Source organism: Ammospiza nelsoni, chromosome Z, assembly GCF_027579445.1.
Source record: "Ammospiza nelsoni isolate bAmmNel1 chromosome Z, bAmmNel1.pri, whole genome shotgun sequence".
Classification (NCBI taxonomy): Eukaryota; Metazoa; Chordata; class Aves; order Passeriformes; family Passerellidae; genus Ammospiza; species Ammospiza nelsoni.
Genome location: NC_080669.1, coordinates 24,680,395 through 24,708,019, shown reverse-complemented (window position 1 = coordinate 24,708,019; position 27,625 = coordinate 24,680,395). Strand labels below are relative to the sequence as shown.

The 27,625-nt window shown below is 42.5% G+C and overlaps 1 protein-coding gene across 1 annotated transcript; it reads left to right on the top strand.

Annotated features, from left to right (window-relative positions):
* Positions 1-5,143: 5,143 nt before the first annotated feature.
* PDE6B (phosphodiesterase 6B) lies at positions 5,144-27,600 on the top strand. The gene is made up of 22 exons (XM_059492400.1): positions 5,144-5,554; positions 7,473-7,625; positions 7,959-8,048; positions 10,293-10,433; positions 11,586-11,660; positions 11,750-11,814; positions 12,779-12,845; positions 12,987-13,034; positions 13,236-13,385; positions 14,378-14,521; positions 15,090-15,155; positions 15,683-15,829; positions 17,354-17,461; positions 18,294-18,403; positions 19,434-19,521; positions 20,088-20,188; positions 21,592-21,699; positions 23,025-23,088; positions 23,844-23,918; positions 24,730-24,813; positions 25,086-25,242; positions 26,371-27,600. The coding sequence occupies exons 1-22, from the start codon at positions 5,144-5,146 to the stop codon at positions 26,427-26,429; spliced, it is 2,511 nt and encodes an 836-aa protein (XP_059348383.1). The 3' UTR covers positions 26,430-27,600.
* The last annotated feature ends 25 nt before the right edge of the window (positions 27,601-27,625 follow it).

Sequence of the window (27,625 nt, the reverse complement as noted above, 5' to 3'; positions counted from 1 at the left end):
CTTATTCTTGTACAGAAACAGGTGGCTTGAGAATATTATGTGGTAAATCAGATAAGCTGCAATCTCGTTATGCCAACAGATGAGTGAGTCAGAAAGGTTTGAGTATAGCTGTCAATAGAGCATCCTGTAAGGATAATGTTTAATCAAATTAGATTAGACACTTGCAGCTCCCATCCCCACAGCTCCTTGTTTAGGGGGAAAAACACTGTTCCCATGTAGAAGGAACACAAAGCATCTCAGCAGCCTGAGCACCCTCAGCATGTCCCATGCCTCTTTTTGCTTTCCAGGCAGTGTTTGCCCCCACTGCTTTGGACACAGTCCCATAAATGGCCCTAACCTTGCTGCTTTTCCTGGGCAGTATGTTTTGCAGCACATCAGCCAGATGATTTTACTCCACGAATTTTGAGTAGTTTTCATGCTAGGGAGAGACTGTCATATGAGTTGTTGGGAGGGGAGGAATTTTAGTCCCAGAAACTCCACCTTGTTTTCTGAGCTATCAGGCAAGCCTTTGGTACAGCTTAAATACTTGATATTTCTAATTGGAACACTGTTTCAATGACATCTACCAGCATGTGAATAGCAGGGGTTTTATGCCAATTTTGCAATTTGTGTTTAAAGCTATTGGAAAAAAAGTCTGTGCAACCACACGTGTTCAGATGTTGTTATGCTGTGTGACAGTCTAGTGCAGGTTTCCTAAAATAGCAGCCTCATCCTCCTCCAAAATCCTCCATTGTCTGCCTAAGGCTATTCAAAGAACATTATCCTATTGCAAGCTTAGACTGTATCTACTTCAGTTATCATTGTTGTGCCAGCAATGGCTGTCATGGTGCTCCTCGAATATCCCTAAAAGCCTAGGGAACACTTATACCTGTTTGAGTCATGCTTTTAATTCAGAGTACATGAGCCCACCACAGGGTTGCCCTGGCCCTGCTGGCTCCATTTGCAAAGCTCATTTAGATTTCCACCTGCCATTCCTCCATGGTTTCAATTGCATAGCAATTACATGGCCCTGGCTTGCCTCAAGAAGTCCTGCCTCAGTTTCTCCAACTCTGCAGTTATGAATATCAGTATGTTAGGACCTTCATTCTTCCTCCTTGTTAAGAAGAATTTTCTTGCTAAATTTCAAACCCTGGGTGCAGAAGCAGGAAATGATCTTGGATCTTTCATTTTTGGAGCCCAGAGTATCACTGTTGGACACTGTTTTTCTTATGAATGTTTTGAAACAAAAGCACTTATCTTGAACTGAACATAAACTTTCATACCAAATGAAGTATAAATATCTGGAAGGTTTGGATCCAAAAGAGTGCCAATTTTGATTCAATATGAATAATTCATGCTTTTGCAATTTTTCAGCTCCCAAATCACAGCCAAAAAGCACATACAACAATTTTCATAACCTTTAGTGCATCCACAAAACCCTTTTTTTTTTTGTCAGGGAAACACCACATATTATCAAGCACAAAGGACCTTCTGTTCAGACACAGGGCATCCTGAGTACATCCTCTTACTGTATAGCTCTGTCCTGTGATATCCACTTCATATCATCCTTGGACATTTGATCATTCCTATGGTTCCTGGACTTCTAATAATTTCTGAGAAAGGAGACTATGAGCTCCCAGGAGACTTTCTCTCCTTTGACAAATTTGACCTGGCACAAGGAGGATCCAACAGATCATAAAAACTGTCAGGCAACAGTATGCTGGACTTTAAGAAGAGCTAAACTTCACTTCAGACTTCCGTCAAAGACCTGGTGAGAGGAAACTTCATTTCTTTGGGATCCAAAATATGTTAGTTCCCTTGAAAGATATTAAATTGGTTTTACTTCAACCTTTTTCCTCCCTGACACCGTGGGATGAAACAAGTCTTGTATTTTACCAAGTATTGGAAGGGCCCAGATTGCTACTGGAGGAGAGACATTGAAAGGCAGAAGGCAGCCTCCAGCTTTCCTTTGTTAGTCATAAATAAAATTACTCCCAAATTGGAGGTTTGCACCACTGCAAATGAGTTTTTACTGGTGTACAAGCAATGGTTTCCTTACATATAACTGGCCTGACAGGCCATGGGCAGGAAGGCTGGACCCACAGAAAAATATGTTTCCCTCCAGCTCTAAGAAGTTGTTTGTCTACATCAGTTCCAGCTGGCTGGCCTGCATCACTTCTGACTAGAAACGCTTCTTGAGAAAAAGGATGATACTCCTGTTTCTAAGGTTATCTTGCACAAGGTGAGAACAATCTCTCCCAACTGTTTTGGAAGGCTGTTGTCTGCAGGTCTAAAATCTACTGTCCTATAAGATTGTGGAGAACTGACTGTTCCTTTTTTCTTAGCCGTAGCCTTTTATACAGTTGGGGACTGTTTTGTTAGAAAAGAGATGACTCAAAAATAGACATGAGAAACCTGTCTTTCCTCAAAGGTCACATTTTCCCAGTGTATTTCAGGTGAGACATCTGTTAGAACACCATGGCATAATCTGTTATGCAAGAGAGGGCTCATCCTAATGGATGTACACCTCCTTCTGCCTGGAAGTCTCGACACATTGTGCAGCCTTTGTTAAGCTGAGGTAGTGGCTCATCCCCAGGAATTCACCAGGTGTCTGCTCTCCATGTAAGTAGGAGTTTCCATGCCTCCTTGCTGAATTCTAGTCCTCTCATCCTGAATACAAATGTCTTTAGTTTTGAGATGGTGCTCGAACACATTTACAGACACCTGACCAGGGCTTACTCACTGGCTTAATATTTTTACACCTATCACTGGAAATACTGATGTGTTCTACATCTGTTAAAGCCTCCATAGAGCATCCTCCCCAAGAAATTATACATTTCATTAGTGAGCTTCTAAAACAAACTATTTGTCTTTCAGATTCATTTGCCACCCCTTTCTCACTGTCTTGTCTAAGCCCTCACTGTAAGACATAAAATATCTATTATGTTATTTCCACATCAGTCAAGAGTTGTGACAGCCATTACTTTCCTTCTGTCCAGACACTCCTGACTCTGCCACAGAGGAAACTATGCTGTATGACACAGTTTGCTCTTGACAAAGTCACACTGGCTGTTATTTGTCTCCTCTAGTTATGTAGATAAACAGGTTTGCTTTTGTATTTTCTTAGAAATCAAACTTTCAAAATAATCTATTGTAGAATTCTCCAGTTCTTTATTTTTTCCTATTTTGCTGAAAGCATCATTGCATCTACTTTTCCCCAGACTTCCAAAACCTCAGAAGATCCTCCATTAGTTGTCAGAAAAAGTCATCAAGAGTTTAGACACAATCCTCTAAAAACTCCATTTCTTCAGTACTTTTCTTGATAGTCTTGCCCTTCCTTATAAGATAAAACAGAAAATATCCATTGCTTTTTGTGTTCCTAAATTTAACCTCATGTTTGATCTTGAGTTTTCTGACTTTTTATTTTTACTTGTTCATGGTATTTTTATACACATCTTCAATAATTTACACATTTTCTGTGTGTTTTTCTCTTGTTTAAGATTAACAGGAAGACATAATTTACAAAATGGCCTGTTTTTTCCAGTTTGAAACTTTCATTTCATGGTCTCATTTACCTGAGCTGTCTTCCACCTTCATTTCTCTGCTAGTTCTTGCTGTTGTCTCCAGTCAAAATCAAAGAAAATTGCCTCTTGCTCTTTCTGCCACTCAGTACACAGAAAACTGCTGCCACATGTGAAACTTTGCTGAGCTGCCTGAAACCTGAATTTCAGCCGTCCCTGCTGAAATTCCCCATTGCCACCAAGCCCTGTGCTTGGGAGAGTCCTGCCTGTCCCAAAAAGGCTCCATGCACCCTATGCTGGAGGCCTGGAGCAGGCCCCACCACGCCAGGCCTGAGCAGGCCCTTGTTCCTCTGCTGGAACATTGCTGGGGAAGGCAGTGTGGCCACATCACCTCCTCCGAGCCTTCTTGGGCAAGAATTCTGTTCTAATATCCTGGCTGAGAATTACCACAACAAGCCACCTTTCCCCAGGCTGGATTGGACCACTCCTGGGAGAAGTGACAATATTCACAGACACAGGCAGCCTGGGCCCTTAGACCCTCACTCCTTGAGCAGGTGAGGGTTGCTTATTTTCCAGCAATGTAGTAGATGGGATTCATCCCTGTTCTCCAGTAATGAAACCTCCTCTGTGTTGTTGAATTCTTCTAAATTCCCAGCATCACACTGATCCAAACTGCTGTTTGCAGTGTTGTGGCTTCATTGATGTGAAACAACTCCTTCTCCTCACAATCATAATTCTCCCCCTTTCTCCGCAGATAATAATGAGGGAAATTTTTCTACCTTCCCAGATTGCTTGGGTTTTGTTTGGTGTTTGGTTTTCATTTTGTCTGCAGGGCTGCTCACATTTCCTCAGAGTGCTTCAATTCAGCAACCCCAAACAGAAGCTCTCCAGGTTCCTTCCCACATGGATGCCATGCATGTTCCCTGTCGTGGCTCTCACTAGCAAGAAGCAAAGACCATAGACCTTGCCAGTTCAGTATAAACGCTGGACTAAAGCATTCAGGATTGGTGCTTCCCTTAGAGAACAACCTTACAGGAGCTGCTATAGAGCTAGGCAATAGTAGAGAGGGTCCTAAAAAAGCAGCGTTAATTTACTATTTTTATTTTGGCCACTGACTTTTGTGAAGAATGCACTTCCTACTATTGCTGGGAGCTGGGAGAGCAGAAATAATAAGATGGTCACCTTGTTAGCCAAGGATTAGGCCCAAGCAGTATATATTTAATTAGACTTTAAAGAGCTTATTTCAATGTTAGGAGATGCACTCCTTCCCTGTTGCTGCTGCCTCAACGGAATTGTTTCAGTAAGTCTTCTGTTTATCAAGAGACAGGAGAGTGTTTTCAGACATTGTGAGCACTCAGTTTTTGTTTGCAGTTAGATTAAGAAGAGGAAAGTTGACCCAAAGCTCTTGAAGAGCTCATCTAATCTCTTTGGTTGAGAAGATCTGTCCTCCTACAGACTCACCTTCAGCATTATAAAGGAATACATCTTCCTGATGACAAGCTCTCTTTGCAGGGATACCTCAAACTTGGTTAATCCAGAAGCAGCATCTTCAGTTACAAAATTTTAAGAGACAGATGAGAAATTAGAGTGCTGTTTGCACATCTTTTGACTTCCACCTACCCACAAGGTCTAGGGCATTCACAATGAGCATTAGTGAAGACGACGTGGAGAAGTTTCTTGATGGCAACCCTGCTTTTGCCAAGCAGTATTTTGAGAAGAAACTAAAAATGGAGTCCTGGGATAACAATGAGAGTGAAATACTTTTTGAGTTGATCCAAGACATGCAAGAAAGCATCAACATGGAGAAAGTGGTTTTCAAGACCCTGAGAAGAATCAGGTCCCTTATTCACGCTGACCGCTGTAGTCTCTTCATGTACAGGCAGAGAAATGGCACTCCTGAACTGGCAACACGGCTTTTCAACATCCAGGAAGGAAGTACTCTGGAGGAATGCTTGGTTGCCCCAGACTGTGAGATTGTCTATCCACTGGACATAGGCATTGTGGGCCATGTTGCTCAGACCAAGAAAACCATGAACATCAAGGATGTCCGTGAGGTATGTTTGATTTATTTGTTATCTGGGGAGAAGAGAGGCTCGCAGGGGTCAAGAGGCAGCAGCACAAGGGCTTGGTGAAAGCCCTTGTGGTGTAACTGGAAACGAGCAACAAGTCTGAAAGTTCCTTCCAATTTCATTTATGGGGTGAGGTGAAACTAAGAACATTGATTACACTAGGTCGTAATGCTTGCAAACAGTGCATTGCTTCACCTTGCCTGTCTAACTAAAAAAAAAAAAAAAAAAAAAAAAAAAAAAAAAAAAATCAGATCTAGTCCAGCAGAGGAGAGTGAAGTTGTCAGATCTGAAATGAATGCACACAGAATTTTCCATGCAATTTTATATTCTATGAGTAAGTGGCAGAGACAGAAATTCTTTACAGTGAATCCAAAGAGGGTTTTCCACGACAAAAGAACTTGGAAGATATTTGCTTGATGAAGGCTCAGCTGAGGGCATTTAGAGGCACCACTATCAAACAGAGGGAGTGGACCCCAGAGCAGTTAACTGCAAGCTGTGTACGGGTGATCTTCATCAGAAGCAGCAAGAGACAATCTTAGACTAAAAAAACTCTTCCAGCAAAAATTGCAATCTGCAATATCAAGAAGGACCTGAGGGATTTTAATATTTTGTGTTTATGCTTTCATGACAGTATTTATTCCCCATACTTCTGGTTCAATCATGTAAACCTGGATGGCAGGAATAACAATCTGCTTGCTCTAATCATAGGTATAAAACTAAAATCCATGTGACCCAAATATGGCATTTGGGATTACTCCATCTATTGTTTGCTAGTTACAAAGAGACCATCTGTTTATTCATTCACTTGTTGCTCAGTGCAGGCATATCTCAGCCCTTCAGCAAATCTTTCCTTGTCTTCCACAGAACACACTGAGACACTGTTTTGGTTCTGCAGCCTGGGTTCTTTTTTGCTGGGCATACTGTTGATGTTGGGGGAAGCATCAGAATGTGACTTAAATCTTAAAGTTTTTTAATTTCTGACGTTTCTCCAAATACAGGGGAGGATTTCAGGTCTGTGAGCCAAATGCTGTGCTCCAATTCTGGTGCTTTTAGACATTGTCATAATACAATTCCTTTGAAGAAGATCCAGAGACTAAATGCTTGGTCTAGCCCATTTGGCAGAAAAGGCCAACAATGGGGAATGTATGGGGAGAAGATTCATTAGGGAGTGATAATTTTTTCTGGTGCAACCTTCTGAATATAATCAGAGTTGTGTGGCTTTTTCTAACCCAAACAGAATGACTTACAGATGACAATTTATTCACCTGAGCTGGGAGAATATCTTTGGTAGCAAGGCCATCCCTGCACTTCCCCATGGCAGGTGATGATGGCACCAACGAGGCCCTGTGTAGGCAAAGTGACTGGCCATCTGCTTGCCCTGGACTACTCTTTCTCCACTTTTAAAGAGAAACTAGGGGTAGAGGCTGCAGGCTGACAACAAACTTCATGGTAAAAGTAGAAGAAAAATGAGAGTGTGTGAACTTGCCATTGAGTGCACTAGTTTATACCCTGTTGCTATGCAGTGCTACCTGGCTCTACCCACTCCGCAGTGCCAGCAAGAAGTCAGAGGAAAGGATGGAGGCAGCACCATGAAGAATGCCATTGATCTGGGAATAACCAGTGGAGAGCCCCCTTGTTCTGAGAGAGTTTGACATGTTAAAGCTTATGATTGGCAAGATCTTCGCAGAAAGTTAAAAGTGCACGTGTTGCAGTTAAAAGCCACATCCTCTGCTCTTGGTATTAGCTTTATGATCTGTATGTGGTTTTCTGCTAACTCATTTCTTTTCCTCAGTAATTTTTAAGCAAAACTTTCTTTAGGCAGCTTACTTTAAGGGGCTGCGCTTGGACTTGGTTTCAAGACGCATTGTGAAAAATGCTTATTTGTAAATTCTCTATTAAACAGTGTGCCCAGTTCAGCCCATTTGTTGATGAGCTCACCGACTACACCACAAAAAACATCCTTGCGACACCCATCTTGAATGGCAAAGACTTGGTTGCTGTCATCGTGGCTATAAATAAGCTGAATGGCCCACACTTCACCAGCTATGATGAAACAGTAAGTGGTCAGTAGCTGAATTCCTATCAAAAAGTTTTACTTTTGTCGTGTGATAGAAATCCTTTTACCCTAGTGATGCCTGCTTTAGTGAAGCTCCACTGGTGTGAGTTTCCCTTAAGGGCACTCACACACTTATAGAAGAGGCTTATATTGAGAATGTTTATCTCAGATCTTTCAGGGAAGGAACAGTGGGATAAGTCTCATGTCATGGCAGTGCAAAGCAAAGCATTTATCCTGAGAAATTACCCTGATGCTTGTAAAGCAGTGCTATGAAATACAGTACACATGAAGTTGCTACTGCATTCAATTCAATCTCACAATTTGCCTTTTCAGCTTTTTCTGAAGTATCTGAATTTTGCATCCTTGAACTTGAAAATTTATCACTTGAGTTATCTTCACAACTGTGAGACTCGAAGAGGCCAGGTAAGAGTGAAAATGCAGTTTGGCTATCTCAAAATCAAATTATTTCATTCTTCTGATTTAAATGGTGAATCTTATTTTCTTCAGAGATTTGTCCCTGATGAGCAGAAATAAAGAGATGCCCTCAACTGCTTTCAGACACTGCTTCTTTCCCAGAGTCCTGCATTACTCTCTCTCTCTTCTGCTATTGGCAAAACTGCAGGACCTCAGGCAGTGGCACCAGCTTCAGCAGGACTGACCTCAAGGTGTTTTGTTTATTTGAGCCTGTGAAGCACTCTTGGATCATTGCAGAGAGCAGCAACAAGGGACTTTCTGAAACACTTAAGAATGTGGTATTTTTCCCCCATCTGCTCATTAAAAGTGCCACTGAATTTCCTCTTAGAACCAGTAAAATTATTGTCATATCCATGTTGTATTGGCCTTCATCAGTAGAAAAGAACATATATTAGGGGTTTAGGACATTCTGGATTGAAATTCTGGCACCATACTTTCCTATTAGTTGGGTTACAGTAGGACTGTCGGATTTATTGGCATGGATGTGAATCCTTGCAATAACTTTCTGCAGCAGGCTGTAGATGTCACTCAGGAGGACGTGGAATTGCATCTGTGCTTCATGGCAGCCACGCTCTATTCTCCAATGAGATTGCCATGGAGAGAGAATAAATGCCTGTCTCAGCAAAATGGATGCAGAATGAAAGTTGATTTTGGAGCTCTGGGTGGCACTTATACTTTCTAATTAATTTATTATGCTTTGCCTAATTTTTTCATTTATCAAAAACAAGAATGATGGCCCAGTAATATCAGCAATGAAGAACCCTTAACTAAGGTAGACCTAGCAAAGGCTTTTTCTCTGGACAGCTTAGCAGTAGGACTAGTCAGGGTAAGAAATGGGCTAGAAGAGAAAGTGGAGGCCCATAAGGTGAAAGCCTAGTGCTTCTGGTATGGGACTGGACCCAGGAGTCCTGTGTTCATATATTACTGCTGTCTGAGGGACAAAGGGAGGAAAGCAAGAAGGAGATGCAGGACACACTGCTTTAGTTCTGCCAATAGCTCAATTGTCCAGCCTCTGACTAATACAGGCCTTCAGGGCTGTGTGAAATTATTATAGTTCATTGTGCTAGATTTTAAAGTACTGAAGTACAGAGTGAGCAAATTACATTCTCAAAAGTGGTCTAGGATTTTAATATTGCAAATCCCAACAGCAAAGACTGGGTGATACTGTGGGTAAAATGGCTTGTGCAAAGACAGGTCAGTCTGCTTGTGCTCAGATACTGTGCAAAAGTCCTATTAGAACACCATATAATAATTTTTTACCAACTTCTTTATATCAGTCAGATATATTTCAGCTGTTTCTCTCAGATCTTCTTATGGGGCTTGTGGCTTTCAGTACTTATTGCATGCTGTAAAGTGCCAAAACGCTAAACTGCTGCTCATGTTTATCCAATGGTTGGCATGACAACATGACTCTCCTGTTTGAGGGATACTGACACTGAACTCCGACTTCTTACAAGTGGCAGAGTTGTCCCAGTTTATGGACCAGTGCAGCTCAGAATTGTTAAAAAAAATCTACTAGTGCCCAGTGAAGAGGTGAGATGCACTTTTTCCAGTTGTGGCCATGTAACAGTATTTCTTGTTCAAAGCCCAGTCTGCTTCAAGTTGCAGCTTCAGTGCTTCAGAAGCATGGCTCCTCATATGTCCTGGGATCAGAGAGCCAGACACACATCTGGGATACAGGCACACATGCATTAACTAAGCTAAGCAAGAGTGTAAATTACTTCCTTACCATTTCAGAGCAGTATTTGTGTAACCTCTGCTTTTACAAATGAAAAAGCCTAATAGCAACAGCTTTCTTGAGGATGTTACATTCTGTAGAATGTACCAGAAGATGGGGAAAAGCATCATAGGCTGTTGCACACATGAAACAGCTGCTCAAACACTTCCAGGGAAGTGTTAACTCAGATATTTCAAACACCAGCCTCTGGAATTTGCAATGGGTTTTGGATGCAACATTTTATTAATAGATATAAAATTTAAGTGGGGACAGCTCTTTGCCTGACACTGCTACTTTTTTTATGCTATATTGGTGACATTTGACTCCTACACAACACTGTGGTGACCTGACTCTTTCTCCCTAGTAATTCCCAGTGGGAACAAGCGGGTAGGTTTCCTGCACCTTTCAGAAACCATAACCCAACAAGCCCATCTCTCCAAAAAAGGCTGTGCTTACATTTTCATTATATCCTGCAGGTGCTGTTGTGGTCAGCCAACAAGGTTTTTGAGGAGCTGACGGACATTGAGAGGCAGTTCCACAAGGCTTTTTACACAGTGAGGGCATACTTGAACTGTGACCGATACTCAGTCGGTCTCCTGGACATGACCAAGCAGAAGGTGAGTGTTCACATGTGTGCTGCGCATCCTTCTGCTTGCTGCTATCCACCGAGGGGTGATGCAGGCAGATAAGATTTACTGAGGCAGTAAAAGTGCTAGCTAACCTTCAGCCACTGTTCCTACTTTGCTCGGCACTTTTTTACTGTGCAAAGATTAAGATAATGGGTTAACGAAATCAGAGGAAAGGGGAAGAGCTTATCACTGAAATGGGAGAGTTGGAGGCTGAGAAGACAGAGGAGGGGAAGAGGTGTCTGACTTTGGCAATCCTGGTCAAAGTCTGCAGCACAAACAAAACCTCACGAAGTCCGTGGGTATCAGAAGTATAGTGAGACACCCGTGGAACCATAAGCAAACAAGGGCCTATTTATACACAGTACACCCTTGCCTGGAGTGGCATGAGATCTGCAGAAATCTGAAGTTCCAATATTAGCAGAGAAAAGAGCTAGGCCATATGACAAGGTGACTTGTGACCAAACAGCCACCTTCCTCAAGGACTCATTCATGCTCATGATATCCAAGTTTTCAGATGAAATTTGGCTTCATGAAAACAAGCTGACGGAATTGAAGTTACCTCTGATTTGGTCTGATGGTTTGCACCTTTGGCAAACTTTATGTGGGGGTTACACAGCATCCTTGCCAGTGGAACCCTCTTTGTCCCATGGCCAGGCTGTCTTGTTGACAGAGCTCTTGCAGCACATTGTCTTGTGAAGAGGTATGTTAAAAGATCCCGTGTAAGCTAAAGGCTCTTTGATCAATATTATAATGTAGCATAAGAAAAAAAACCCAAAATAAGTATTTATCTTCTTCAAACTGGCAAGTAGTAGGTCAGGCAATAGTCACACTTTGGAAAATTAAGAACACAAAAACATGGTTGAAGCTGTTTGCTCTGAGTACAGTGCTCACTGTTCACTGAATGAATCAGCACTCTGTGTATAGGCAGTATATGGTAATATGCAGCCATAGAAATGCACCTGACACGTCCAGATTTGGATATCTGGCTATCATTCTGCTGCCTAGTATTGAATTAGTTTTATTATTTCATGCCTTGTTTACACAACACCAAAACCAGCATGGTAGAGCGATGCTTGCATTGAAGCTTAAGACAAAATGCACTTTTCTACTCTAAACATACGTTTTTAATTTTAAAACCAGGAGTTTTTTGACCTGTGGCCAGTCCTGTTGGGAGAAGTACCTCCCTACTCAGGACCTCGAACCCCGGATGGCAGGGTATGTGAAGACAAGATTTCTTTTACTCTCCCTTCTCCAGATGGATTGCCTCACCGCTCATTTTAACACCACTCTTTTCTCACTTGTAGGAAATAGTCTTTTACAAGGTCATCGATTACATATTACATGGAAAAGAAGACATTAAAGTCATCCCGTAAGTGCCCAGTCCCTGAATGCTAGGTACTGACACGGGGTGTAGCTGAAAACAAGGTTTCCCATGTTTTAAAGACATCCATGAGGAGAAATGTAAAGGACTGATAGAGGATCGAGAGTCAGAATGTAAGTTGGTGCCTCAACTCACATTTCTGCAGGATAAAGATTTCCTCAAGGACATTGGGATCCTGACTCGGAAGTTAGGCTCCAAAATTCACTACAACCAGTGATTCTTTTCAGGTGGAGAAATGAGCTGCCTTGATTGCCTGCAGTTTTCTGCTGTCCTTGCCAGGTAGAGGCATCACTCTCCTCCATGCCTTCCCTGTATCTGGGATTTATCCAGGATGCTCTTGTGCTGAGGTTTCCTTGCTTTTCTCCACTCCTTATATCACTGACCCCAACTTAAGGCTACCTCTGGCCTTTTCTCCCATCCTGACACATTGGGACTCCCTCTTTCTAAAAATTGCTCTCTCTTCTTGCCACTGAATTTTTCAGTGGAGCCTTGGGCAGCTTAGGCAAATCTGACATAAGAGAGGTTTTCCGAGTTCTGTTAACACCACTTTACTCTGGGGTTTGTGCTGCAGAAAAGGTCCCCATTTCTTGGGTACAGCAGTGTTCAAAGTTCAGGCTGGCAGGCATCCTTAGCCAGGAATCTCCTTTTATCCTTCTTTGTGTTGAAGGTCTGAGGCATGGCCTTCACTTCTAGGAATGAATTTTTATAAAATATCTGCAAACCGATATTTTATCAGTTGTTTCGTTTTGAATCCTTGAAGCGAAAGTATTTACTTATGTGGAAAATTTTTGCTTGTGCGTGTGGATCCTTTGAAAGTAATAGAACAAGTTATGAACTGGGCGTTCCAGGTCTAAACCTTGATTATACAATCAATGGAACGCACTTCAGCTCCATGATCTGTTTTCAGTAAATATATACCTTTAATTTCCCTTATACATTTTTCTTTCATTAGAAATCCTACCCCGGATCACTGGGCACTAGTTACTGGACTGCCAACCTATGTGGCTGAAAGTGGATTTGTAAGTACTTAATCTGGGATTCCTCAAGTCTTTCTGACACGAATAATACTCATGCAGCTTTCTCAGCAATTCAGTGCTTTGTTTTGGCAGTTTAACTTCTCATTGCCCATACTGTAATACCTTTTCTTTGTGATCCCCTAGATTTGCAACATTATGAATGCTGCTGCAGATGAGATGTTTAACTTTCAGGTATTGTGAAAACTTCCAATTCTATCAAGGATTCAACTTTATTTTTTTGCAAAAAGTGTAATGTAGAGTCAATTTTGGGCATATAAATACTTCTTTTGCTTGTAGTCTGAATGTAAAATTGGAGTGCTCGTGTATTTACATGAGCATAATACGTAAAACATATTAAGTTCATGATGTCTCTCTGCTTGCTGTTGCTTCAAGGAAGGTCCTCTAGATGAATCAGGATGGACTATCAAAAACGTTCTCTCCATGCCAATTGTGAATAAAAGGGAAGAAATTGTTGGTGTTGTCACATTTTATAACAGAAAAGATGGGAAACCATTTGATGAGCAGGATGAAACCCTCATGGAGGTATAGTTTCTTGCTGAAAGAAATTAATATAATTGAAGAGGTCACTATTTTTCCATGTACATCTGCAAAGCATCCGGAGTGTTATGCAGCTAAATGTGTATCTTTGTTGCTTAGAGGGGTGTTATACATCAGCTTGAACATTGTGAAGGCAACGGTTTGACATACTGGGGGAGTTTGGTATGAGAAACCTGACTATATTCTTGTGATTTTTTTCAGCATTCTTGGATTGTACTCCTAGCCATAAGCATCTACTGTGTGCCAAAACAACCATTCTCACCTGTATTCACATAATTACCAGCTGGCTCTCACTGGCTGGGCAAGTCCCACGAAAAATGACACAGAAATTGTCTATACAGCTAGGACAAAAAGAGAGGCCAGCTATTAAATCTACCAACAGTGGCTGTGATTAAAGACCTTGCTCCTTAGAAATGTTCCTAGGCTAGTTTCAATGAAATATAAATATTTAGCTCTTGGCACCTGTTATCAATCAGGACATTTCCTGAAATCGACTTTTCTTATCAAACAAAAAGACCATGGGGGAAAAAATCAGTTTGAATTGGCCACTGGACAGCAAACAAGTTGAAAGCGAGCACAGGATGTGAGGAAATACATGTGAAGGGTGATGAGGGCCCTTTGCTCTCCTTTGATGTGAGAGCTCCTGATCTGCTATCACCACTGTGACAGAAACATTTCCACAAACACCTGCAGAAACACAGAAATAATTTTCTGTACTCTGAACTGGACAGAGGGTCCTTCAACCTGCACAGAATCGATGCTGTCAAGGCCTGGGCAGATTTAACATGAGGGGAACTGCTTTGCTGAGGAGCATGTCACAATTGGAAGCAAAGATGTGATTGCTCATTGCTAGAATTTTGGACAAAGTCCAGCTTGTGTTTCTTTAAAAAGGTATCACACAATGTCATACTTCTGTGTTTCTTTGAGGAGCAGATGTTATGGCTATATCTCTGTTTCCTTCTCTTCCCCTTACCAAGTCCTTGACACAGTTCCTGGGCTGGTCTGTACTCAACACAGACACGTATGATAAGATGAACAAGTTGGAGAACCGTAAGGACATTGCTCAGGACATGGTGCTCTACCACGTGAAATGTGACAAGGATGAAATCCAGGAAATTCTGGTAATGCCTCATGATGTGGAGCTCACACCCAAGTGTACTGGCCTGGCCCATGACCCGTGGCACAGACACAGGTCTCCCGTTTCACAGAGACACTTAGCCACCACGATGTGGGGGCAGCACCTGGGCCCTAGTAACTGCACAGGGACAGAATGAGTCTTTCTTTTTGTTCTGTGGTCTGCCCTCCTCCTTGGCACACTGTGCCACTGTGCTCTTTCTAACTTCCTCAACAAAGCCAGCCCTGGAGGTGCTACTCAGGGCAGGGCTGTAGGAGTGGAACAGAAACTGATTTATTCCTCAAAACCTCCTCTGTGCTGAGGATGTGAAGTCAGAGGACCCAGCTGTGACGTTGGGTCTAGGGGGACATTTGCAAGTGAGGGAAACACAAAACAAAATCTAGGAGGGGGAGAACACTACCAGGAAAAATGTGTTGAAAGACAAGAAATTGAAGTAAGGTCCAGGAAAGAAGCACAATTTGGATATGAGAGTTGCCCTAGATTGCCCCAAAGCTGCCCAGTGAGAAATCCAGGGGGGTTCGGTTGCCTCCTTAACACACCCATGCTTTTTGCAGCCAACACGAGAAAAGCTGGGGAAGGAGCCATGTGAGTGTGACGAAGAGGAGCTGGCAAGCATTCTGGTAAGAACAATGCACTGCTGGAAACAACAGCCCTGGCAAGCAAATTCTGCCTGCCTAGATGTAGGGAAGAATTCCCAGTGTTGGCATGCTGTTACCTGGCAAAGGGTGAAGGCACAGCATACCCTGCCCTCCTTTGCTGACTGAGTTTGAGATTATCATCAGTATGTGTCAGCACGTGCCTCCCACAGCTCCTGGGGCGTCCCTGCTCTCTGCCTCTTTATCTCAAGGACTTCAAAGTCCATCTGGCTTGTTTTTCAGAGTAATTAAGGAGGGCTGTAATTCTTCCTCCATTTTAAGTCTTCAAACTATATAAAATCAAATGCTTAACAGGAAACAAGCGATGTTTCCTGCACAAAACTGCCCTCCCTCTTCCTCCACTAAGGGGTTATCATGAAAAGCTTCATTTTGGTTCTATTTATGTGCTGTATTCCAAAAGAAAAGCAGTGTCAGACTGATACATTTTTATTCAGCAAAGCTTAGGAATGACATAAGCAGCACAGCAACAAACCAGCCCATCTCTCTTACAGAAAGAAGAACTCCCGGGGCCCACTAAGTTCGAAATCTATGAGTTCAGGTTCTCTGATTTTGACTGCACCGAGCTGGAGCTGGTGAAGTGTGGCATTCAGATGTACTACGAGCTTGGCGTGGTGAAAAAGTTCCAGATCCCGCAGGAGGTATGAGATGGCAGAAGCCAGCACATCTCCCATCTCGGATGTGCTCGCCCATGCCGCGGCTGGCACTGCGGGCCCCGTAGTGCCCGGCACGGAGCAGCACAGGCCCGGGCTCACGGGCCTCGCAGGGAGGGATCGGCCTCCTGAGCCCCTCACCCCGCCGAGGGCAGGGAACAGCCTCTCACATGGCATTGGAGCGTATCTTCTGCCCTCTCCTGCTCCTCACTGCCTGCCACAGATGTGGTTTGCCATGAGTGGCGGACTCTGCAAAACTCTTCTTGCACGTTGTGTATCCAATGCCGCTCAGCCGCAGTGTGGAAACACAGCTCCCGGGCACGACACGGGAGTGCCTTCCTGTCCGCCCCTTTCCTTTGACAGAGCATGCAATCTGCAGCTTTCGGCCAAGACACGCTGAAACACACTCTGGCAAGCCCCTTTGTTTCTCATCCCCATGCAAACACGGATGTGCCTTCATTTGGCGCAGCTGGCACCAACCTGTCGACAGGAATGGTGTGACCCCCTGGAAATAAGGACCCCACAAACCCTGACTTGCCAGCTCACGACTTTTGCAGTTCAAAACCCTCTAGGAATTGCGAAACGGGCATTTCAGCAGCCCTGCTGCTCCCGAAGGGATTTCCCTGCTCATGGTGAGAAGTCGATTTCCCTCTACTGGGATCTGGGGGTAACTGCAGGAAGAGTTTTCGCCCTGGAAAGGCAGGATGACGGTCGGGAGGGAAGTAAATGCGAATTACCTCTGTTCTTCTTACACGCAGAATGTCAGCGTCAAAAATATTAAATATACCTACTCTGGAACAACTAACCTCTGGAAGAGGTGTGAATAGCACCTCTTAGTGATTCTTATATTTGAGATTTTAAGAAATGAATACTCATTAATACATAATTGGCTCTTTAATGAGAAAACTACATAGCTACAAGAGAGAGTACACACGGAGAAGTAGACTGCAGCGGAAAGAACAGTTTTATATTTAATGCCCTATATTGTAGTTCTTTAGGTGATATAAATGTAATTCTCCTCTACATCTATGGATCCATATCTGTTGAAGAGAGACATGAATATTAATAAATCACAAGAAAAAGGGACAAATCTTATAAGTGATAACCTAGATAAACAGAATAAAATCAATACATTCACAAACAGTAAGATGAAATCTCTTTTCCTCCGGGTGGTGCTGATTCTTGTTTACCCCAGAGGCATGTCTGTGAGATTAAATTAAAAAAAAAAAAAAAAAAAAAAAAAAAAAAAAAAAAAAAAAGAGAGAGAGAGAGAGAGGGGGAAATATTAGAAACCAGCTACATTTTAGTGTCCACTTTTGCTCTCTACTAGGCTTTACTCTGTCAGCATTGCCAGGGTAGCCTGATGATATATGAACCTTCTGATCCCTTTCTGGGCCTACCTCTGCAGAGCGGGTTTGAACTTCATCCATGATTTCTGTACATGACCCGTAATCCAAGATGGGCGGGCAGCAGCTTCATTACCCACACTAACATCCTCTTCCCCACCGGCAGGTTCTGGTAAGGTTTGTGTACTCTGTCAGCAAAGGCTACCGGAAGATAACTTACCACAACTGGCGTCATGGCTTCAATGTGGCACAGACCATGTTCACGCTCCTGATGGTAAGGTAGCACCACCCTGGTTAGTTCTGCAGCACAGCTTCATTTACAGCAGGTCTTCTGTCACACCTGAGAAATATGCAGGGCTCCCTTCGAACCCTGGTGCAGGAAAATGTTTTGTCGCTCCTGGCACAGGTCCTGCTAAATGAGGTCTCCATTAGCCTGAAGGGTCAGTCACTGCATGGCACATGAAGGAAGCTTTGGTCAATACTGGGCAATGAACAGAGAGCTTTAATTCTCATAGATACAGATATGCATGGTGTTGAATAGATTCCAGATTAAATCCTTCTGCAGAGTAGAGGAGAGACTACAGGATTTCCACTCTTCCAGTAGATTCTGACAGTAAGAGCCAGACTGAAGTCAGCTGGTTGGGATGGACACAAACTCATGCTTTCCATTTCCATCCAGAACAAACACAGGTGTGGACAATCTTTTGGATGGTTCAGCTTGACAACCCCATTGCCCAGAAAGATGCAGAGCCCTTTCACAGAGTACTTTGTGTCCAGTGACTGGGAGGGGCGCTTCTGAAAGCCTGGGTGAATCCTGGGGCCAAGGCTTCTATAGCAGTGGGTAGCCAACCCACTATATGGGTAGCCAACCCCGCACATATGCATCAAACACATAAACAGCACAGATGCACCTGCCTGGTCTGAAATATTTTGTTTCCAGCTGATTCCCCATTTTAGTCTAAGTCAGCTGTGTACTGCGTTTGAGTTCACAAATATTTTCAGTTCTCCTGGACTGTCCCAGGACATCCCCAGCACAGAGCAGTCATCGCTCAGTACCTTTTCCTGTCAGAGATGTTAACATATGGAATATAAATTCTCTCCCTCAGACTGGCAAACTGAAGCGTTACTACACTGACCTCGAAGCCCTTGCAATGGTAACTGCGGCTCTGTGCCATGATATTGATCACAGGGGAACCAACAACCTCTACCAAATGAAGTAAGCATTTTCTTACCACTTCAAACCATTTTTTTTTTGCTCCTGCTTGGAGTGGAATCAGGCTGTGATCACACCCAACTCCAGTGCAGCTCTGTTTGACACACAAGGGTGACAACCTTCTTGTACAAGAAAAAAGCCTTGCTTTTCAGCTTGCTGCAGTGTTTGGGATTATGCTTTGGCCAGTGGGGACAATTTGCCATGCTCCCTGGGGCTTTCTTTACCTCCTAGCAAACTTCCCTGAGTTAAAGCAGAACTCTACATTACCATTACAGTGGGAGCAGGTGCAGAGCAGGCACTCAGTATCCTGAGCATTACAGGAGACTTAGGATGCCAACAGAACCATCCTGGACATAAGATGATGAATTTTTACTGTATCTATGGAGAAAGCACCATGTTTGGCATTGCCCTCACAACCTACAGAAACAAAGCACCTATGAGAATATTGCTCTCAGTAGGTAGTCATTAGCTACAGATAAACAATTGCATAATTTTGTTTCCTTGTCAAGGCTCTGTTGCTCACTTAAAGGAGACAGATCACAGCTCTTCTGCAATGCTTGCTGCCTAAATCTTCTTATATATCCTGAAGCTTTGGAAAAACATTAAATAAAGTTTTCGATAGAAGAGGGCCTTGCTTTTCAGCAAGGTGTCCAAGGATTGCAGATGTCCTTGCTTTTTAGAAGGTGTCCAAGGATTGCAGTTTTTTCTGTTCCTATTACCAGATATCAATATGTAGTTATTCAGGACTTAAACAAACTTACTAAGCTGAGTAATTACACTGCAGTCATAAACAATATTTGGAGTGAAATTTGTAGTTGGAATACTATTTTTTCACAGTGTCTAAAGAGTTATAAGCAATGTCACAACTGTCTTTTATTAGACTGAAGTCATTACTTATTAAAAAGTTCAACTCATAAGCCTTTTTTAAAAAATGGAACTTATATGTGTGACAGAAATTAAATACAAAATTAGACATTTCTTTTCATTTTTAAGTGCTGCACTAATGTCTTCAATTTTTCCTTTATGCAAACAGATCTCAAAATCCTTTAGCTAAACTTCATGGATCCTCTATTTTAGAGAGACATCACTTGGAATTCGGAAAATTCTTGCTCTCTGAGGAGGTTGGTAATGAACTGCAGTATAAGGGCACGAATAATTTCCTTTGACTGAAGTTTTTCGTTAACAACAGAGTTGTCAGTACAAGACCTTTCTCTGGATTGGATGCCGAGAAACTGCATCCTTTCCATCCTTGGATGCCTCATTTCCAAAGGGCTCTAAGCCCACCCAGGACTAAAGCACATAGGCTTCCTAAATGCATGTCTTGGTTTCTTCAGCGGCCACATTTTTATCCCTATAGGAACAGGTTAAATACAGCGTTGCTCTCCTGTATCCCCTCTGATAGGGCCAAGGCTGAAATATTCCCACAGCTAACTTTTCATTTCAGGCAAATTTGCATTTGAGTCAGGAGATGGGGTTTGGGTAGGCACTGTGTAACAACCTTCCCCTGCTCAGTGAATTAAAGGGAAACAGCACTAAATGTGGTGTATGGGCTCACACCCCTTGGACACCAGAGGAGCAAACTGAACTACTGAAATAAAAAAAAGTGACCATATTTGGGAAAGGGAGGTGGCCAGGAACTCATAACATAGAGCTTGGATTTTTCAATGCCCTGTCCTTTGCTTTTCAGTCACTGAATATATGTCAGAACCTCAACCGCAGGCAGCATGAGCATGTGATTCACCTGATGGAAATTGCCATTATAGCCACAGACCTGGCACTCTACTTCAAGTAAGTCAGTCACACACACCTTGTGTGAAAGGCAGAAAGCAGCTGGCACTTTACAAAGGCCAGATGTGATCCTTTACTCTGAAAGCCCCCACCAGTGCAGCTGTTCTCTTCACAAGCACTGGCTCTGGGAGGCTGCCTTTAATACTCACCTCAGACCTGAGGGGAGAACTCAAATAATTCAAAAGAATTTTGAACTTCTACTCAATTAAATCACATACATTACTTTTTAACCCTCTATTGCCAACAAGGCAGGGCTATTTGATCCCCTATAGGAAGAAATGTCAGGATTTGGTTTGGTTTACTTACCTAGCATTTCAGATCTGAAAATACTCATAAATGACAAATGGACTGGCCAGGACTGTACTAACTTCTCTGTGACAGCAGAATGACACAAGTAACAAGTAGTTCATTGTAGGTGAATGTCCAGCTCATAGTCTATTCCACACACAAGGGCCTAAAAAGCCAAAATCTTGGAGCAGTGCTTGCTTTCTGGGACATGAGGCTGAAAGTCAATGACATATAACTTCCTAATTAGCAAGGAGCTTTCAAAATGTGCTTTCAAAATACAGTGTCAAGACCAGAGACTGCTTCTGTGTTTTGCACTGCAGTATAATTACACAAAATTTAAACAGTCCAAAAAAGAAGAATTTGAGGGAAGCTAGAATACCCAGAACACTTAGTGTGGAGATCCAATATCTGTATGGTACCATCATCTGTCTATACATCACCTCTTCCTCACCACTTGGGAACAAACTGGTCCTTGCCCTCCTTGGTCCATGAACTGCAAGCAGAGGCTTGGCTGAGCTAAGACACAGGATTACTGATGATAGGACACACACACAAGTCTCTTTGTGGTATAGCCTAACTCTTTTCTCTGCTAATATTGAAACCTCTGATTTCTCCAGATCTCATGCCACTCCAGACAAGGGTGTATTGTGTATAAACCATTACTCAGAATTCCCTATATACATTTAGATTATATAAATAAAGTTAACAATGCCTCACTAAGTACATAAAGCCAGGTTGCTTTAAAAATACTCCAGCTAGCTCGAGGCTTCTGCAGTTAGCTTCACATGTAAGGAAAAAGATTTCTTTTACTGCAAACAAAGGTGTAAGCATTTCTCAGCATAACTTGCAGTAGCTCGTACTTTCGAAGATCTGCTCATACCTCACCACTATACTCATCCTAAAGGCATTTACAACAGTTAAGGGAGCAGATGATGGTGCTTGGTTTTGTTAGGACATAAGAGTCAGGACAGCAACTAATGGGAACCCTTCTGGTGGAGTTAGCAATACCAGAATCAGCCACCTGTTTTTGACATATTTGTTTCCTTGTTTCATAGATTTTCATAGATTTTTCTTCTCCTCTTTTTTTTTTAACCCTTCCTCCCTACCCCCCGAAGAAAGCGAACGATGTTTCAAAAGATCGTTGATGAGTCTAAGACGTATGACAGCGTGACTGCCTGGACTGAGTATCTGTCTCTAGAGACAACAAAGAAAGAGGTTGTCATGTGAGTAACTAGCTCTGGGGAAAGGTTAGTGATGTGGACACCAGGTGAGAGCTCCAGGATATGCTTTGTGCTGCAAAGTCAGCAAATGATACATTACTGGCTACTCAGATTTGATCTTCTGGAGAAGCAGGGAAAAATACAGGGGAAAAAAAGCTTAGAGTGGTTCTTCATCCAAGTAAGTGTCCTGTTGGTCATATACTCCCATGGAGATGCAGGATCCCTTCTGGCTATACACTCCTACCACATCACCCTGTAGGCCACAAACAGGGGCATCCAATCCATTAGCTGTTCTTCCCAGTGGCAACTAGCCTGAGTTTCATGATGCTGCTGCTGTAACCAGACAGAAACTTTGCAGGATGCCCTGCACTGGTGGTGAAGTGCTCTCACCACCTCACTGCAGACTGCGCTGCTACACACCCGTGGGGGAGCCAAAGGTGTTACTCCAAAGTCAAGGAGTTCAGCCCAGCAATCACTAAAGCAGCAAACATTTTAGCTCCAGAAGCAAGTAGTTCTCCATCATAATTCCATTTTAATCAAGAGAGCAGCCTTTGATGAGTGTCCCAATCAGAACCAAGGCTGTCACAGCAACACATCTATCAGTTTGGAAGGGGCCATGGGATACCTGATACAGTACTGGTCTCTGTGCTCGGCCTGTTGTTTCTGCCTGGTTAGGCTTAGGATGGCCTTGAGGCAGCCTGCACTCCAAAGGACGAAAGCACTCCTCAGATTTTTCGGTCTTCAACATTGTTTATTAATTCTTATCTACAAAGTTGTCTGCCAGCCTGACAGAGGTCTGCCCAGCAAGGCAGCCATGGGCACACTGACCTCCCACTGGGCAGTCGTCTATTTTTATACTAAAAATTACGCATAAGATATTTACCTTTACCTTCCAATACCTTTTACTCTTATTAACAAGTGCAGATTTAATGTGAACCAATCCCAAAGTGCCAGCATCACCACCAAAGATGGATGACAAGAAGAAGAGGAGAAGGACAGGGCATGCCCTAATTCCTCCATCTTGTCTCCAAACAACCCCCCTGTACCAAGATCCCAAAACCTGTGTTTTCACCCTGTAAATAATCCATTCCTCCACCACTTATTCCCAAGTGATCCTCTCGTCCTCATTTAGGTGGCACAACCCGTGCAGGGTCAAAATCCAACCACCAAGCACTTCTGGCAACATTCCAGGATTTCTGAGCCCCCCCCAAGGGTTACCTCGGCAACTCTGGACATCAGGAGTGATGTGCTGAGTTCCCACATACTGGGGTATGAGGGTCCTGAACCTGAAAAAATAGGGAATAAATTAATTTCTTTCCTGTTTTTAGGGCCATGATGATGACTGCCTGTGACTTGTCAGCTATCACAAAGCCTTGGGAAGTCCAGAGTAAGGTAAGGTGCTTGATATCCTGATGGAATTCTGTAGCTTACACTTCAAAGTAATGCAATTTCTAAGCTGCCTAGAAGATAAATCAAAATCTCCTACCAAAAAAGGAATAGCTGTGGTTTTGACGTATTAACCAATCTTTCAGACTGTAGTTGTGAATTCTGTACAAAATTCATGTTTACAAAAAAAATCCCAACAAAACAAAAAACAAAACAAATCCCTCAGTTACATAGATTTTTAGGTCACAGTAAGACTTTTTACATGTAACATATGCATCAGCTTTATTATAGCAATACCTACCTGCAGTTTGCTCAGTTGTTTGATTTCCTTTAAGAGTTCATTCCTGAACTGTACTTGAGCCATTGCTAAATAATAAACACTAGATTTTGAAGGAGGGTAAAAGAAATAAAACCTACGTCCTGTTCAGCATGAAGAAAGGACAACAGGAAAAAAAGAAAAATAGACACCCACAAGGTGACCAGTAGGCAAATCCTCATGGGGAATACATTCGAAATATTTCTCAATAGATGAGCAGTGGCCTAATGAGATGCAGTGCAATATGACTGTTGAGCTGTCCCTAGACAGGTGAAATCCTGCTGCCACAGCTGCCCTTCTCAGGAAGAGGAATGAGGCTATGGTTGCACAAGAAGAAACAAAAGGATAAGAAGTGAGATTTGATTCAGAATGGAGAAATGAAGTGCATCAAGTTATGGGGCTGAAGTTGGTACTAACTTTTCCTTTTCCCTCTGTGTCAATGTAGGTAGCTCTCCTGGTAGCAGCTGAGTTCTGGGAGCAAGGAGATTTGGAAATAAGCGTCCTTCAGCAACAGCCCATTGTAAGTAACATGTAAGAACCAGGCAGTTCAGTTCAGACAGCAAGTCTCAGCACAAGCAGTGCTGCCCTGAGTGCTCTGTGTCTGCCTGAAATCACAGTGCTTGCCAAAATCCTTTAGAAAAGTATGTTTTGAGATAGTGAAGAGCATCCCTGACAGTGACAAGTGCCTCTTGTCCAGCTGTCCAAATAGTTAGGTGGGTTCAGTGGCTGTGAAGCATCAAGGGGTGATTCACCCTGGAGATTTTTGTGTAGGTCCCCTACAGAAAAAATTAATAACTAAATAGACAAGTCACAGAAGAAAGAAGAGTTTCTAATAAGGAGGAAAACTGCAAACACAGACTTCACAGAGTCATAGAATTATTGATAAATGGAAGGGCATTTCTAACATTTTTTAAATGAATAAATTCAACATTGAAAGAGCCAGGAGTCATTCCTGTAAGTGTTCTCCACCTGTGTGGTTTGGGGATTTTTAAAGTAGACTTTCATGCACCCCCTCTACCCACAGTGGCATCACAAATTATATAGTAATCAACAAGATCTTGTAAAAATATAATTTCCACAAGGGAAAAACTTGTTCTCCTCCCCATCCATGGACACTTGAATTGCAGTCTAAAATTTCTGCTAAAATGGCTATGGAAATGAGCCCTCTTTCTTCCTCTGCAGTTGAGGAGGAGGGCTGTGATGGGTGGTCTTTAGGACAGCATGACAGAACTGCCAGGCTGACACAAGAGGGCAGTTTTGGGGAGAAAATAGAGTTGTGTTTTTCAATTAAGTGTTCTCATAAACCACGATGAATTTGTGTCTTCCCACAGCCGATGATGGACCGAAGGAAAGCTGCTGAGCTTCCGAAGCTTCAAGTGGGTTTCATTGACTTTGTGTGTACATTTGTCTATAAGGTAAGCAAAGTGCAGCCTCACACACCCCACCCTTATCAACAGGGGTTCAAATCCCAGCTGAGTCCTGGGGCAGCAGCACCACGGGGAGAGGGACAGGCACACAAGTGAAAATCTGCCCTTTTCTGAGGCATTGCAACGGGCTGCCTGTTTCTGCCATTGATGCTTTCTGCAAAGCATCAGCTTTGGATGCGAGGTGTCAGGGTCTATCTTGGGGTATGATGGACATGCATTCCCTCTGCACTGCATTGCACTGAAAGATGTGTTTTGATTAGGAGTTTTCCCGTTTCCATGAGGAAATTCAGCCTATGCTTGATGGGCTGCTGAACAACAGAAATGAGTGGAAGACCCGTGCTGATGAGTATGATGCAAAAGTTAAAGCACTGGAGGAAGAGAAGAAAAAAGAGGAAGAGAGAATGGCTGCAAAGAGAGGTCAGAAAAAGTAATTAGCTTTTCATTTCTAACTCAAAAACATGCTTATGAAACACTCACAGATTACAGCAAGTTTTGCTGACACAGCAGAGTAAGATTGGCTCCACTGGCAAGGCTGAAGGCAACTTGCCTTCAAACCTGACATGATGACAGGTTGTCAAGAAGGCCACCAGTTTAAAATCCCAAACACTATTATCTGAGAAACTACTGAGAACACATTCAGCATGAATTCCCATGCAGCTGGGGAAAGCAAAATGTCACGTACTGTCCCTGGAAAATAGCAGGTAAACAGCCCTTTGGCTGACCTGCTGTCCCACAGGTTATAAAGCAGAAGCTAAGAAAAGCTTTATGAAAAGTTAAAAAAAGTTAAAAAGGTCCTAAATATTCCTTGAAGAACATTTGAGAAATAATTGTTCATCACATCGCATTTCTAGCCCAGATTAGGTACTTCCTAGTTGCAAAGAGTAGTGGCAGTGCCCAGTAGCATTTTATTTTGGTTGAACATGGTTTTCTTCTTCTGTGGGCCCAGCCTGGGCAGTACTTAAGACCACCAGCAGTGGTGGGTACTGGTTGAAAGTTTTTCTGAAAGCCTGAGGATTTGTTTGACTCTCAAAGGGGCAGAAGCAGAAGGTTCTCCTGGCCTATTCCAAATGTCTGATCAAATACCTGCCACAACTGGGTGCCTTCACTCCACAGAGACTGTGTCTGAACTCTTCTTTTGTTCTAAACTGGACCAAAATTCTAGCAGCCTGTGGTGTGGACATTGCTCAAATGACGCAATTTAGAAATTATTAGAGCTGTCTAGATGTTTTATCTCAGTTTGATTCACAGTAGTAAACTTAAAATAGCAAAAGGAAGTGTTTTAACTATGATCTAGAAAATCTCTGAAGAATTATTTACTGAATAAGTAATTGATATTCAAGCAAGGAAAATTTCCACTAGCTCTGCAATGCTCTTTCCAAGCAGCCTTACATGTACAATCACTTTGTGCAGCAGACAGCTCTATATAGGGTGCTATAGGTATATGACCTAAGCTGATCATTGGAGAAAAGTTCTAAAAAACTTCTGCAAATGACTGAGAAGGAAATTATGACTGTGTGTCTAATTCTGTTTCTTTTTATATGACAGGTGAAATAACCTGTAATGGAGGAACAGCTCCAGCTTCCAAAACCTGTAGCATACTTTAGACCTATTCTCACTGAAATATATGCCACACAAAAGGAGAACACCCTATAAAAACAACAACAACAAACCAAAACTAAACAGCAACAACAACAAAAATAAAAACCCAAAACCCCCCAAACCCCCCAAAAGAAAAAAAAAAAAAAAAAACCCAAAAAACCACCAACAACAAAAAACCTAAAAAAAAAGTACAAATACATTCCTGATTGGACTATTCTGATAATTTATTAGGCTTGTGACCAACCAGGGAAGGGCTAGATCTTGTTTGCCTTAATTGCAACTCTTCCTGATGGTAGGGAGCCAGTTCTGTCCTGTCTCCTGTCCTCCATTTAATGTATCTGATGTCAGATGGCATGTGACAAGTCAAGACAACATTTGGCCCAATAAATCAGGTTGTAAGATTATGGAACAGCATTTTTCCTGAACTGAAAAACTTCTTATCCCAAAACTGATGGGGATAATCCTGCTCCGTACAACCTCCTGAGACTGACAGTGAATGCAACCATAGCCTTCACAGTGGGAAAAACGAAAAAAAGATAAAGTTATCATATCTAAGTCTGTATCTGTCTGGACATCAGAAGGACGCCTGAGGGTAAGGATAAAGCATGAAAACTGACCACAGTAAACATTTGAACTGCTCTAAAAGATTATGATTCCACTTAAATCCAAGAAACGCTCTGATAGATAATGCATCTGCATTCACTTCAAGAATCTGGATAGGTTGCTATCCCAAAGCATGGAGCTATTCATGCAACACACAGTAGCTGCCTTCTCTAGGAGCAGGACCCACATTGTATACTAATTGAAGCTTTATTCCTTCATTAATAATTTTAAGAAGACAGTGTTATCATTGCCCATCACAGTTCCTCTTACAATTAACTAAGCAACCTGAGTTGTGAGATCTCATAAATTTGTTCTGTTTTGCCTCATAATGCTGTTACTTAACACAATGGATCAGAACTAACAGTCCTTCCTTTCCGCCTCCTGCTCTGTTTTGTTTTTAGATAACATGCCAGACTTGTAACTCTTATTTCAGATGAAAGTAACTTTTCACGTTTATTCATGCAAAAATAGAACATTCGATTACACTCTTGTAGTAATAGACACAACCCCATGTCCTGCTCCCTCCTCCCACCCCCCTTCTTTCTTTTTTAAAATTGTTTGCAGATCTGTTTTGCTGGGGATTTTCTTCTTCTATTAC

Bases quoted from the DNA above. Each gene is read 5' to 3' on its own strand.
- PDE6B (XM_059492400.1), top strand. From the start codon at position 5,144: ATGAGCATTAGTGAAGACGACGTGGAGAAGTTTCTTGATGGCAACCCT. The intron at 11,815-12,778 runs GTAAGTGCCCAG...TTCTTTCATTAG, and splicing joins GAAGACATTAAAGTCATCCC to AAATCCTACCCCGGATCACT. The intron at 23,089-23,843 runs GTAAGGTGCTTG...GTGTCAATGTAG, and splicing joins CTTGGGAAGTCCAGAGTAAG to GTAGCTCTCCTGGTAGCAGC.